The sequence below is a fragment of the Puntigrus tetrazona genome, chromosome 8 (genome assembly GCF_018831695.1).
Source record: "Puntigrus tetrazona isolate hp1 chromosome 8, ASM1883169v1, whole genome shotgun sequence".
Taxonomy (NCBI): Eukaryota; Metazoa; Chordata; class Actinopteri; order Cypriniformes; family Cyprinidae; genus Puntigrus; species Puntigrus tetrazona.
In genome coordinates this window covers 4,195,873-4,208,372 of record NC_056706.1, presented here as the reverse complement: position 1 = coordinate 4,208,372, position 12,500 = coordinate 4,195,873, and the positions used below count along the sequence as shown (strand labels likewise).

General features: G+C 37.2%; 1 protein-coding gene across 3 annotated transcripts in view; it reads left to right on the top strand.

Moving 5' to 3' along the window:
- Nucleotides 1–12,500, top strand: part of cdk16 (cyclin-dependent kinase 16) — a 30,127-nt gene that overhangs the window by 7,007 nt on the left and 10,620 nt on the right. For 2 of the 3 annotated variants that reach the window (XM_043245982.1, XM_043245983.1), the window contains exons 2-14: nucleotides 22–205; nucleotides 3,859–4,023; nucleotides 6,643–6,776; nucleotides 7,154–7,279; nucleotides 8,849–8,905; nucleotides 9,000–9,114; nucleotides 9,554–9,648; nucleotides 10,274–10,336; nucleotides 10,441–10,564; nucleotides 10,858–10,978; nucleotides 11,770–11,867; nucleotides 11,990–12,095; nucleotides 12,185–12,227. In XM_043245982.1, coding sequence (XP_043101917.1) covers nucleotides 85–205; nucleotides 3,859–4,023; nucleotides 6,643–6,776; nucleotides 7,154–7,279; nucleotides 8,849–8,905; nucleotides 9,000–9,114; nucleotides 9,554–9,648; nucleotides 10,274–10,336; nucleotides 10,441–10,564; nucleotides 10,858–10,978; nucleotides 11,770–11,867; nucleotides 11,990–12,095; nucleotides 12,185–12,227 — 1,368 coding nt within the window. In that variant the 5' untranslated portion in view covers nucleotides 22–84. The remainder of the gene's footprint in view (nucleotides 1–21; nucleotides 206–3,858; nucleotides 4,024–6,642; nucleotides 6,777–7,153; nucleotides 7,280–8,848; nucleotides 8,906–8,999; nucleotides 9,115–9,553; nucleotides 9,649–10,273; nucleotides 10,337–10,440; nucleotides 10,565–10,857; nucleotides 10,979–11,769; nucleotides 11,868–11,989; nucleotides 12,096–12,184; nucleotides 12,228–12,500) is intronic. The other variant, XM_043245984.1, reaches the window with a different exon arrangement.

The window sequence follows — 12,500 nt, the reverse complement described above, 5'->3', positions numbered from 1 at the left end:
TATGCATTTGTGTGTCTCCAGCAGGGAGGTTGAACAGTGGCAGCCCCTCCACCCTCCTCGTCTCGGCCCCCCGTACCCCCCCTGATGGACCGCATGAGGAAGATCAAACGGCAGCTGTCCCTGACGCTGCGAGGGGGTAACAGCGGGGATAAGACCTTGAGCGAGACCATCAGCTCTCAGGACACAGGAGCACACAGCGATTCCGGTACGGTAACATTCACTTTCTTGCAAAGCAACACGAAAGCCACACTTGACTTGATTAGTGCAGAACCAGGCATACAGGGGTTTTCCATAGAAGAGTGACTTTTTTTTTTTTTTTTTTTTTTTTTCAACTTTTTGTAATAAAATTGCAATGTAAAAATTACAGCTTTGAAAATGTTTACTAAAGTTTTTATTAATAATAAAATATAAAGATAATAATAATAATAGTAAAGTTCATAAAAATATAATTGCCATTTTATTAAGTATAAATAATGTAAAAACATCTATTGTAATATTTCACTTAAAATAAAAAATATTTAAGGAAAATTGTTTATTATTAATTGTATTGTACAGCTATACTATTAATGGTAATTGCTGTCTTAATTTCTTTTTTATTTAAATATTAAACCGCTAAACATTTTTGACCAATTAAACACATGTAGCCCATAAAGGGATAGTTCAACCATAAAGAAAATTCTTTCATCATTAAAAATGACCTAAACTCAACCAAGCTGTTCTGAGATGCTACAAACACCTGCGTATAATGAGCCACACGCGTGTAAGAATGCAGTGCCTATATTTATGTAATTAAATATCATTATTTGCAGCTTGATAATAGCACTAAGCCATATGGCAGTTTCAGTTTTATTTTGATTAATCGTGCAGCTCTAGAGCCCATGGTGATTGCATTATTAGCTTATCAGTAAACCTGCTCGGAACCTGCAGAATTCCACAGAACTCAAATGCTTGGCATGCATAGAATTGTTTTTCTTGCTTTTTTTTATTAAACATTTAACACAATTTATCATGTTTAAATTTATTCTGCCTCACTCTACAAAACACAATTGATGCAGAAGTTGTACAGATTTGGCCCACTTGTCTGTATAATGATGACTAATCAAAGTTAGCGTGATTAAGCATATGCAACATAATTGTGTTTCATCTCTAGGTCGTCCCAGTCATTCTTTCCCGATATTGGGACGTGCATGAAAACTCTGTGGCATGTAATATATCAGACGCTCATAACCAAAGTGTGTGTGTGTGTGATTGTGTGTGTGTGTGTGAGAGCATTCTTACCGGAGGGGATAAAAACAGCTCAAATTCAGCGCCATCTGTACAATCTGTTCCAGGGTTTTTATATAATGGCAGGCAGAAAGTTGCCACAATTGTTACTAATGGCCAGACTTCAAAAAGAGCATTTAGTCTGTCAATAGACCACTTTAAGTTCCGTAATTCTCAGCATTTTGCGTGTAAAAGATGTAGTTTTAGTTAAATTGTTAATTTGCTCTTTATGTTTATCAGTTAATGCAAGATCTGTGGCTTTTATTTCAGTTGTTGTAAATTTGGAATAGGGGAGTTTTGTTATAAAGCCCGTTTTAGGTGATTCAGGAAAAAAAATTGTTTACAGGCATAAGATAAAAAAAGGTATACTTCACCCTAAAATAAAAGTTCTGTTATAATTTTTTCAACTTGTATGCCTTTTGGTCTGCTGTGGAACACAACGATATTTTGAGACATTTAGAGATTATTGGAGACACATTGTGCCCCTTTTCACAAAATGTAATATAAGTCTCTGGTGTCCCCAGAATTTGTCTGTAAAGTCTTTCTGTGTCTTTAAATGCAAATAAGCTCCCCGCCCCCCTTTTCTAGAATGCTGCTCGTACCTGCTAAAAACATCTGTTTGGGTCCTGAAAATCATGTTTATCTCGCTGAAATAATTTTAAACCATATTAGTTTAAACTTTTGATGTATGGCTTTCTGAGTGGATACATCCAAATCACAAGGACAGAAAGCGGCTGTCACAGCATGTGTGTACTGAACTAAGTTCTCATACACACACGTTTACTTTTAAAAGAACAGTCGGTTATGTCTCTAAATGTGAACAGCTGGACAGGAAATCACACGTTACATGTGTGGCAGCAGAAATATACACTAAATAAATCAATAAATCCACTGCTCTCTTGTCTCCTCTGAGGTTGCTCATCTGTGCACCCAAAAACAGAACCGTTAGCATGTTTTTGCCATTGCATTAGAGCTGGTACACCGTTGTGAAATCAAAATGACGGAGCGGCAGGTGGAAATGTACAGATTAAGGGGCAGTATTATTATAATGAGATCCCTTTGCAATGTCACAAGGGGAACGAAATCAGACGTGCTCAACATTTTACAGACTCAATAGCAACAATATGGTTAGTAAATAGTGACATAATTAAAATTTTTGGATGAACTGTCCCTTTAAGGAAGCGTTAATGCCAACTGGCAACTGCATTTGCTACATATTTAACCTGCATGTATTTTAAATTCAGCAGGAAATTATGTAGGGCTAAAAAAATTTTCCATCAGTATTTGATTTGATTAGGTTGTAATTTTTATCTATCTTCTTCATATAAATATAACTATATTTTAAAGAATTCTGAAAACAAGTTTGTACCTGTGAGTACCTTGCACTGGAGAGCATACAACACATTTAAAAAGCAAGTAAATGGTTTTTTACTTTAAAACCAGAATCTAGTAAAAAGCTCAGGGCTGTGCTTTAATCCATGTGGTTTCAAGAAAGTGTCTTTCAGCCATTCGTCATTGAATGCGTATACATTCACCTCTGCCTCCCTTCGTGTTGCCTGCCAGTGTGATACGGGCATGCAGCATTAAAGCATTGCATTAAAACATCGAAATGAGTTTTAAAGCCAATCTATCCTCTGTACCCAAGGACTGACTATGGCTCTGCGTGCGTTGAGCTAAGCTACTGTCTCCTGCCTGCTGTTACCCCCTCTGACCAATCAGCATGTGTCTTCTAGCATGGCTTCCCATCTCGAGCTAACTGCACTGACAGATCCTGCTCATCTCAGATCCGACAGTTTCAACGAAACAGCTTCAGTTTGACATCTTATCTCCATGAACGTTTCGATAATATATATATGTACATGCAATATATATTTCTAATTACCACGTGCAAATCCATCATCATATTGACTCGGCAAACCCATCTCATTCTTTTGTAGCGTTTTCTGGCGTTTCTCCAAACCCTGCACAAATTTGAAATGCATTTGGCTTTCATATGCTGATGAATCGATGCCCTTGTGTGTTGTTTTAATCGCCGCCACTGCGCAGAGCATCATTAGAAACAATTACGGGCAGCGAGAAAATGAATTTATCAGTGTCGTTGCTTAATAATTGTGGCCCTTGTACGTCATTTACTAACACTGAAGATGTTCCTTGCAAATTGATCATTTAAAATTTTTTTTTTTAAATAACAGTTTTGGAAAAATGATTGCATGCTCTAAAATTTGACATTTTTCTGTTTTTAATTTAATATTTCCTCTTTTTTTCCCCCCTTTCTCGTCCTGTGACCCCCCCCCCCCAACCTTGTTTTCTCCCTTTTCCTTCTTCTGTTAATCACAAACACTTGCTACTTCATCCGAACCATGTATCACTCATCCCCCAACCCCTTCTTTTTTTTCTTTTTATCTCCATAATACACTAATCTTCTTTATTCACCCCTTTTCCTTTCACTTCTGCTCCGTTCTCTTCTCCCTATCCATAACACTCAATTCCATTATGTGTCCCGCCACATTTACATTCTCCTTCTCTGCCCTTCCCCCCTTCTCCTCGTCCTCATTTCCTCTGTGTGTCGTCCTCCTCCCCTCTCCTCCCTCCCAGAGGCCATGCCAGTTGGCGGCAGTGGTGGTCTGCGGGGTTCAGTGAGAGGTTCGGGGGGTTCCTTCAGCATGCACTCCCTCCTGCAGTCCTACAGCAGCGCCCTGCGCAGACCACGCAGCCTGGGCCGCAGTCTCAGCTCCTATCTCAACCACACCACGCGCCTCGGTACATTCACATGCACGCACACGCATGCTCACACACAGAGGGCGAGAGTGTGATGTGTGTGAGGTTGCACAGTAGGGATGGGAATCGAAGGAATTTCAACAGCTTTGTTTCCGATTTCGTGTTCCTTACCACTTCAGTTAATGATTGTTGTTACATTCACTTCCCTCGAAGGCCTGTCGTCAAAGAGATCATTTCGGCAGAACGGTAATGTCGAAGCAACTTCTGTCTTTATTTGTCTTCATGGAATAGTTCACCCAAAATTAAGTTCCTGTCATCATTTACTCCCCCTTAAGTTTTTCCAAACCTTTACGCATTTCTTTTGTCTGCTTCAAAAGACATTGTGAAGAATGTGTGCTGGTCCCTATTGACTTACATTTAGGTTTTGCATTTAGTCTTGCTTATATCCAGTGCGACTTACAAAGCAGGACAATAGTAGCAATCAAAATAAACAAAAGAGTAATAAATACGTCAATTAATTGGACCAAAAAAAATTCAGTAGAGACCAGAAACTGTTTGGTTAACTACATTCTTCAAAGTAACGTCTTTGGGTTCAGCAGAAGAAAGAAATTCATACGTGTTTTGAGCAACTTGAAGAGTAAATGATGACAGATTTTTAATTTTGGGGCGAACTGTACCTTTAAACCCATAGTCATAGGGTTTACAAGGGATAAAGCGGCAAATATGCAATAATATTGTAATAATAATATTTTTGCAGAACCTTATACTTGGTTTCGTTGCAATCGCTTCTGATCTGTTATTACTGTTCTGCTGAAAATCTCATATAATTAATATCTGCAAAACATCAGCATATGTATCCCGGAAAGGTGCATTTACAGGTGCTTGCAAAAGCTTAAATCAAAAGTGGAAATAAAAACAAAAAATGAAGTGCTTACATTTCTTATTGATTTATAGGACTTCTGTCCACATTGATGTAAGAATGCAGAAGTTTCAAGACTCTTAGTAGAACCAAACGTCATTAAATTAATTTATTAAGCGCTGTCAAACTATTAATTGCGACTAATCCAATCTAAAATAAACTTTTTTTGTTTATATAATATGTGCGTGTACTGTGTATATTTACCATGTATATATAAAGACCCACACATACAGCTTATATTTAAAAAATATTTACATGTATATATTTCTATTCATATATTTAATATGCATATAGTTATATATAAACATAACTTTAAAAAAATATATATACATGCATGCATTTGTATTTATATATACATAATAAATATACACCGTACACACACACACGTATATTATGTAAACAAAAGCTTTTATTTTGCATGTTTTTAATCACGATTAATCCTTTGACAGCATTAATTTAATTCTATTTTTTCTAAGAAAAAGAGTTCTTGATTCCCAAACTTGCTGAACAGCTGGACTCTCGTGAAATGCAGCATAGACGCATATACAATTACAGTGGTTCTCAATTGGTGGATCGCAACCCAGGGAAAAATGGTGTTAAATGCAAATTATAAAATGCACCTAACCGTATAATTATGCACAAGACGGAGAGCAAAATAAGTCTGCACATCAAGAGAAGAAACAAGATACATTTCCCGTATCTTTCGCTGTTGAAGATCCAATCAGACACTGCACTATTTTCGTATATCTACCAATGTCACTTGGTAGAAAATAACCAAATTAGACATTAACATGAAGAAGTTGCTTTATATCAATCCCTCAATCAAAATGTATTTCTAAAGCACCTTTCGAATTAATCCAATGCAGTTTTTAAATGTAAACAAGCAATTGACACACAATACAAGCAATGACTTTAACTTCAAGAAATTCAAACAAAAATATAAAATAGAATAGAACGGAAATGAATGATAATTATGTAAATAAAATAATCATGAAAAGGCAGGCTAAATAAGTGTGTTTACATGCCTTCATCGTCAAAGAATGAATAAAGTACATGCACAGTAAAACATAATACAAACGAAACCAACCTTGGTTGCCAAGAGCGTAAATCTATTGAAAATTCAAGAGAAACATTTTTCTATTCAGTAGTTGTTTTACATTACAGTATTAGTTTTTGTGGTTTTTTGAACTATTCGTGATTCTGGTTTGCCTGGGTCGCTTCTTGATGTCTAATGTAAAATATGCATCCTGAAGCAAAATCATTTGAGAACCACTGCACTATTATACAAGGATAGACAAGCTGAGTGAGTGTGTGTGTGTGTGGAGTGAGTGGAGTGAGTGGGGGTGGGAGGTTGTGTTATGGTTTAATGGGGGGGATGGGACAGTGAGTGAATAAATGAGAGTGGATGATAATGACTTCTATTTTTTTTCCTTTTGTGTGGGTACGAGACGGATCTCCTTTCAGAGCAGCTAAGTAGTTCCTCAGCTGTAGTGTGGTATGAATCTCCAATATATAAATGCATCGGAGACAGACAGATAAATGTGCAAGAAAGGCTTTTGGAGAGTGTTGCAGGCTCACAGATGATACGTCAGCATCACTTTGGTTTTAAAACGGAATAACGGTGGAAAGACGTTTAGATATAGCGTATTTGATTTATTCAATGCATTTTACCAATATCATCTGAATCGTCGGCATAGCATGCCAATGTTTGTGTGTGTGTGGGGTTGTGTCTGTAAATGCAGAAATCGTCCACGAGGATGTAAAAATGGGTTCAGACGGAGAAAGCGATCAGGCTTCGGCCACTTCCTCTGATGAGGTGCACAGCCCCGTCCGAGTTCGTCTGAGAAACAACCCCGGCCGCAAAATTTCCACAGAGGTATGTTCACGTTTCTGACCATGCTTTGCTTTTTCTAGCTTGTATTTTTAGAGTGAGACGCTGAATAATACATGACGTGTGTTGTAATAAAAACATGCAATTTTCTATGGCTTTGCTTTGTTTTTGTCTTGTTTGCTTGAATTAAACCATGTACCACGTAAATAACCATTAGCTTGTTTGTTGCTGTTGAAGGTACATCAGTTGTGTCTGACTAATGGTGCATTGTGGGTACTGAAAATGCTCCACGGCATGGTACCCATCAGTTAGATGACTAGCCTGCGGGCCAGATGGGTTATTATTATTATAGAGTGTAACGAAACCTTTAGGCCTTAACTAATAATGGTTTTCCCCCTCCTTCTCCTCCTCCTCCCTCTCAGGACATAAACAAACGTCTGTCTCTGCCTGCCGATATCAGGCTTCCTGATGGCTACCTGGAGAAATTCAGCCTCAACAGCCCCCTGTTTGACAAACCGCTCAGCCGGAGATTACGCAGAGTATCGCTGGTAATGCCTCTCCGTTGGTTTTCTTTTTGTAAATCTCTTTCCTTATTTTCAGCCTCTGCTTGTGGCCAAATTTATGTTAAAATCCAATTTATGAGGTTGTTCAACTTTTCAGCGTGACCCGTGTCATATTTTCATAAACTCCTCATTAAATTCATAACTAATCATACACAGTGAATCCACCTATGAAGGAAAGATAGAAAGTGTATAAAATACTGTATACAAAAGACATGGAATTGTTAATATTTATTTGAATGTGATTTTTATTTTATTTATTTATTTATTTTTTTAATTTTCTTGACAGGAAATATTTAATTAATGGCCGTTATGTGTCCAGAAAATATAAAAAAATCTATCAAATATCAAATTCAAAGGTTAAATAATTAATTTTTTTTATTTGTCGATTTTGTTTTCTGAATAACAAAAAAAGCATAAAATAATGGACCAGCATTATTACCTAATTTCTAATTATATTTTTTATTATTGTTAAGATTTTATTTTAAAAAACAGTTTGCTACTTTTTTTGCCATAATATAACTAAAATATTTATTTTATAAACCTTTTATTTTTTGTAGCATATTTAAATTTTTACATGCACTTTTAGCCATCCATTTTCGTGTTTTGTTTTTTTGCCACCAGTTCTTTTGCTCGATCTCTCATTCTTTGTCACTCTCTCTCTTTGAGTGTTTTTTCTCTTCTCCTTGACTTGTCTTGTTTGTTCAGGGTCAGATTATCAGTGCATTGAAATTATTCTGAACGCACAGACAAGACAAACTTTCATGGCATGTCTCGCTGCTGAAACCTCCTCAAATTATTTGTCGTGCAGTGTCACAGGAAAATGTGTGATTCTCACAAAGAAATGGCCAGGTTATATTTCACAGTAAAATAAAAAGGACCACGTCAACTGAAGCCTAGTTTTATTATTTATAGCTGAATTATTTTTGTTTTTTATTTTTTCATTTAAACATTTTATTTCACATTTATAACAGTATTATTCATAAAAAAGCACATCTAGACGTAAATGCAAACTAAATCAATGAATTAAATTCAATACAAATCCTTGCTTTATTGAATGTTTTTTCCCCACATTAGGTTACTGTGAATTTAAAAGGGAAATAATTGTCTATTTTTCTATAAATAAAGTCACAATGCACAATAGTCCTAAATAAGTCATATTGGGCCGAGAACAGTACTCCTGACAATATGTAAAAATCTTGTTTTGAATTATTATCATGCAGAACCACAAGCTCAGCTGCCCTTGATATGACACACAAACCCAGTCCGTGATGTTTATACGGTGCTGTTGACACACACATGATCTGTGATGCGTTTAAACACTTCATTTGTTACACTTCAGTTGTTCCCTATTTATTTTGGGGAGGGATATTTTAGCCCGTGTCGTCTATGTGTGTTATATAAACCTCTACGACCAGCCCAGCCGTCTGAAATGGGAGCATTCTAATGAGTTCACATGAATGCCTTTGAAATTTTCTGCCCCGTATCCCCGTGTTGCTTTAGCGATGCTTTTTAGGATCATGTTGTGACATAGTTTTTGTCTCTGCCCGTTTGCAGTCCGAGATTGGATTTGGGAAGTTGGAGACGTATGTAAAACTGGATAAACTAGGAGAGGTAACTTCACAATCAGTTTATCGCTATAGCTCCAAAACAGCATTGTAATGCACCGTATCCCCGTTACCGTGCATCTTCATCTTTTTCCTCTCAGGGCACCTACGCTACAGTATATAAAGGCCGCAGTAAGTTGACAGATAACCTGGTGGCTCTGAAGGAGATCCGTTTGGAGCACGAGGAAGGAGCTCCATGCACTGCCATTAGAGAAGGTGAGTTACAAGCATGCCGTAGTGGATCAGCACTAAAATTAGATCACCAAACTACTGCCCCAAATTTCCCACATGCTTGCGCAGTGACAGACATTTGTACTTTTATATGTAGGAGATTCACAATTAGCCAGTGAATCTCTAAACGCACTATCGGCGGCTTTTGCTACTTGGTATTTTAGCTGGTTCAAAGAGTTTTATAACATGGAAAGAAAGTTTAGTTGCATTAAAATATAATCGAGATCGTTTGCAGATCACACCAGCCTCAAAGGTACAGTAGCAAGAGTGCGTTTAAGGTTGATTGTGCAGTAATGTTCGCTTCAGACTAGCTTTGTCTAATTTGTCGTTGGTCCTCGTCATTTAGTGAATGTTCATAAAGGCGTGTGAAGTAGCAGAGGTCACGCGTTCGAGGAGTAATGGTTCTCTTTCTGTGCCTCTGTAGTGTCTCTGCTCAAGGACCTGAAACACGCCAATATTGTGACTCTTCATGACATCATCCACACTCAGAAGTCTCTTACGCTCGTGTTCGAGTACTTGGTGAGTCACTCGCATGTGTAGCATTTCACTGCGCCCTGTACGCTTTTTAACTGTACTCGTGATCTAACGCGCACAGTCATCTACGTGGCAGCTTTGGAGATGATATTTGGAAACCGTAGCTTGCCAAGTCGCGTGCCGCTCATAATTTGAAGTAGTTAGAGTACAGCCAAATTAATCTTGTTCAAACAAACGTAGTTAATTAAATTGAAATGATTTATGGATGCCGTGTCTGTCTACATAATAGCTTAAAATTAAATTATAGAGCAGATTTAACTGGCACAAACTCAAGGATCTTAAAATGACAAGGCTAAATGAAAAGCTGATAAATAAATATATTATTAAATTCAGAATTGAATTTAATAATTAATCTAATTATTATTATTATTATTATTATTATTATTATTATACACAAATCATAATAAAATGATTTTAAAATAATTTTAAAACATTTGAAAATCTAAATAAATTAATATTTTTCAACTAACCAACATCAGAGAACATTTGTTAATTCCAAAAAAATCAAGTAAATTTGTCCCTGTCCACAAGAATATACGTTACACAAGTTATATATAATATAAGTTCTGTTTCTTCATCCATTACTTTAATGACTTCCTTTATCTCCTAGGATAAAGACCTGAAACAGTACCTAGATGACTGTGGAAACTGCATTCATATGCACAATGTAAAGGTAAGGCCTCTTTGACAGTCTTTCATTTCTGTTTCTCTTAATCGTTCTGCTGCACATGGCAATCACAGACGGCGTCCTTACTATTCACCTTTTCCCCATCTCAGCTGTTCCTGTTTCAGCTGTTGCGAGGTCTGAACTACTGTCACAGACGTAAAGTCCTTCACAGAGACCTCAAACCTCAAAATCTCCTGATCAACGACCGCGGGGAGCTAAAGCTTGCTGACTTTGGTCTGTAACATTCAAACCTGCTGTAACTAGCTCATCCTTGCTCTAGCTGTCTTCTCGTGGTGTGGGTGGTGTAGCCTAGTGGTTAATGAAAACCAGCTGCCCACTTACCTACTCGAAAAATTCCACTTGTATTGTCTCTGTAATCAGTGTACTGTTGCTTTAGCTAAAAGCACCTGGTGTTCTAAACGTCTGGTAGGGCTTAAGTGGATGTGTAATATCTTATCTAAGCTTTCTGTAATTGGTCAAACTCTTTTTGAATAATTCATTTTTTGTTGTTGTTGTTTGGTCTTCAGGTCTGGCTCGAGCAAAATCAATTCCCACCAAAACCTACTCCAATGAGGTGGTGACGCTTTGGTACCGCCCCCCTGACATCCTGTTGGGCAGCACCGACTATTCCACTCAGATTGATATGTGGTAAGCATCCACCTAATTATGTATTTTACTTGGTTTATTTGTTTTTACTTGGTTTATTTTTTCAAATTATTTTGTACTTTTCTTTTTTTTTAAATTTATTGTTTAATACTTCTACTAGTACTTTATTTCATATACAAGGTAACATTTTAAGCTCAAGTTTTATAATGTAGTTTATTTAAACTTTATTTTAATTAATGAAAATATTTTTTAACTAAAAACAGTGCTGATTTGGAAAAATAAATGCTATTGCCTATTATTTTTTTTAATTTTATGATTTTTTAATTTTATTTTTTTAGGGAAAATCTGCTATTACTACCGCGTACGCCATGTTACAGCATGCATTCTTGCATTCTAAAAACGGCTAGATGTAGTGCAGCAGATGTCAAAGGCACAACGTCTTTCAAAGGCATGATGCAATCGCCAAAGGCATCCATCCAACACATGACGTACATGGCGGCAATAGCAAAATGAATTTTACATCAAAATAAAAAAAGCAATGAACTGTCAAGCAACTCAAATAAGTTTAAGCTGAATGACTAAAACTACAACTGAAACAACTTATTTAAAGCTAAATAGAACTGTACTAAACTAAATTATTAAGACTGCAGTTTTTCTACGTACCAACCACTTCCACCTTGTTAATTCAGTTCAGTTCGTGGTGTTGTCGATTCATATAGTGAGCTAATAATTGGACTCTTGGTTCTACTGTGGTAAAATCTGAGCACGCTCTTCTTATGTCATAGCTTCTGTGGGGGTGAACGTGAATTGAGATTTAATGACTCTCGTTGCAGGGGTGTTGGCTGTATCTTCTACGAGATGTCTACAGGTCGACCCTTGTTCCCGGGCTCCACGGTGGAGGAGGAGCTGCACTTTATCTTCAAACTGCTCGGTACCGTTCTCTCACCCACTCTCACTTTCTCTCCCACTCTGCTCTTTCTGGCTCTAGATCTGACAGTTTGTCTCCGCGTGTGTCACTGCGATATTTATAAACCCTCCTGCGCCTTTTCATAGGTACGCCCACAGAAGAGACCTGGCCCGGAATAACCTCTAATGAGGAATTCATCTCCTATAACTACCCCCGGTACCGCGCCGACTGTCTCCACAATCACACTCCACGGTAACCACAGCTGTCCTCCGATGCCTGAAAAAACTCCACTCTGTTCGGAGGTCGTTTAATGAAGTTGCATTATTTTTTCTTTCTTGCAGATTGGACAACGATGGAGTCGAACTTCTGTCGAAACTGCTGCAGGTGATTTGTGTGTTATTCAGTCAATGTTAACTTGCACAGCACCTAATACGGACTGCACATATAATGCAGCGTTCCAGAGCAGCTTCACGGGTAAAAAATAACAGAAGCAATGTTTTAATCTTCAAAAACGAAAAAGAAACTTCATTTAAGCAGCTGTATAGAAAGCAACTGCGGCATTGTTCAGCTTAAGTCGGTTTAATTTATATAGAAATGTTAAAGATAAAGATGGACCAACCTCAAACCAACCAAAAATTCACAAAATCAAAATTCACT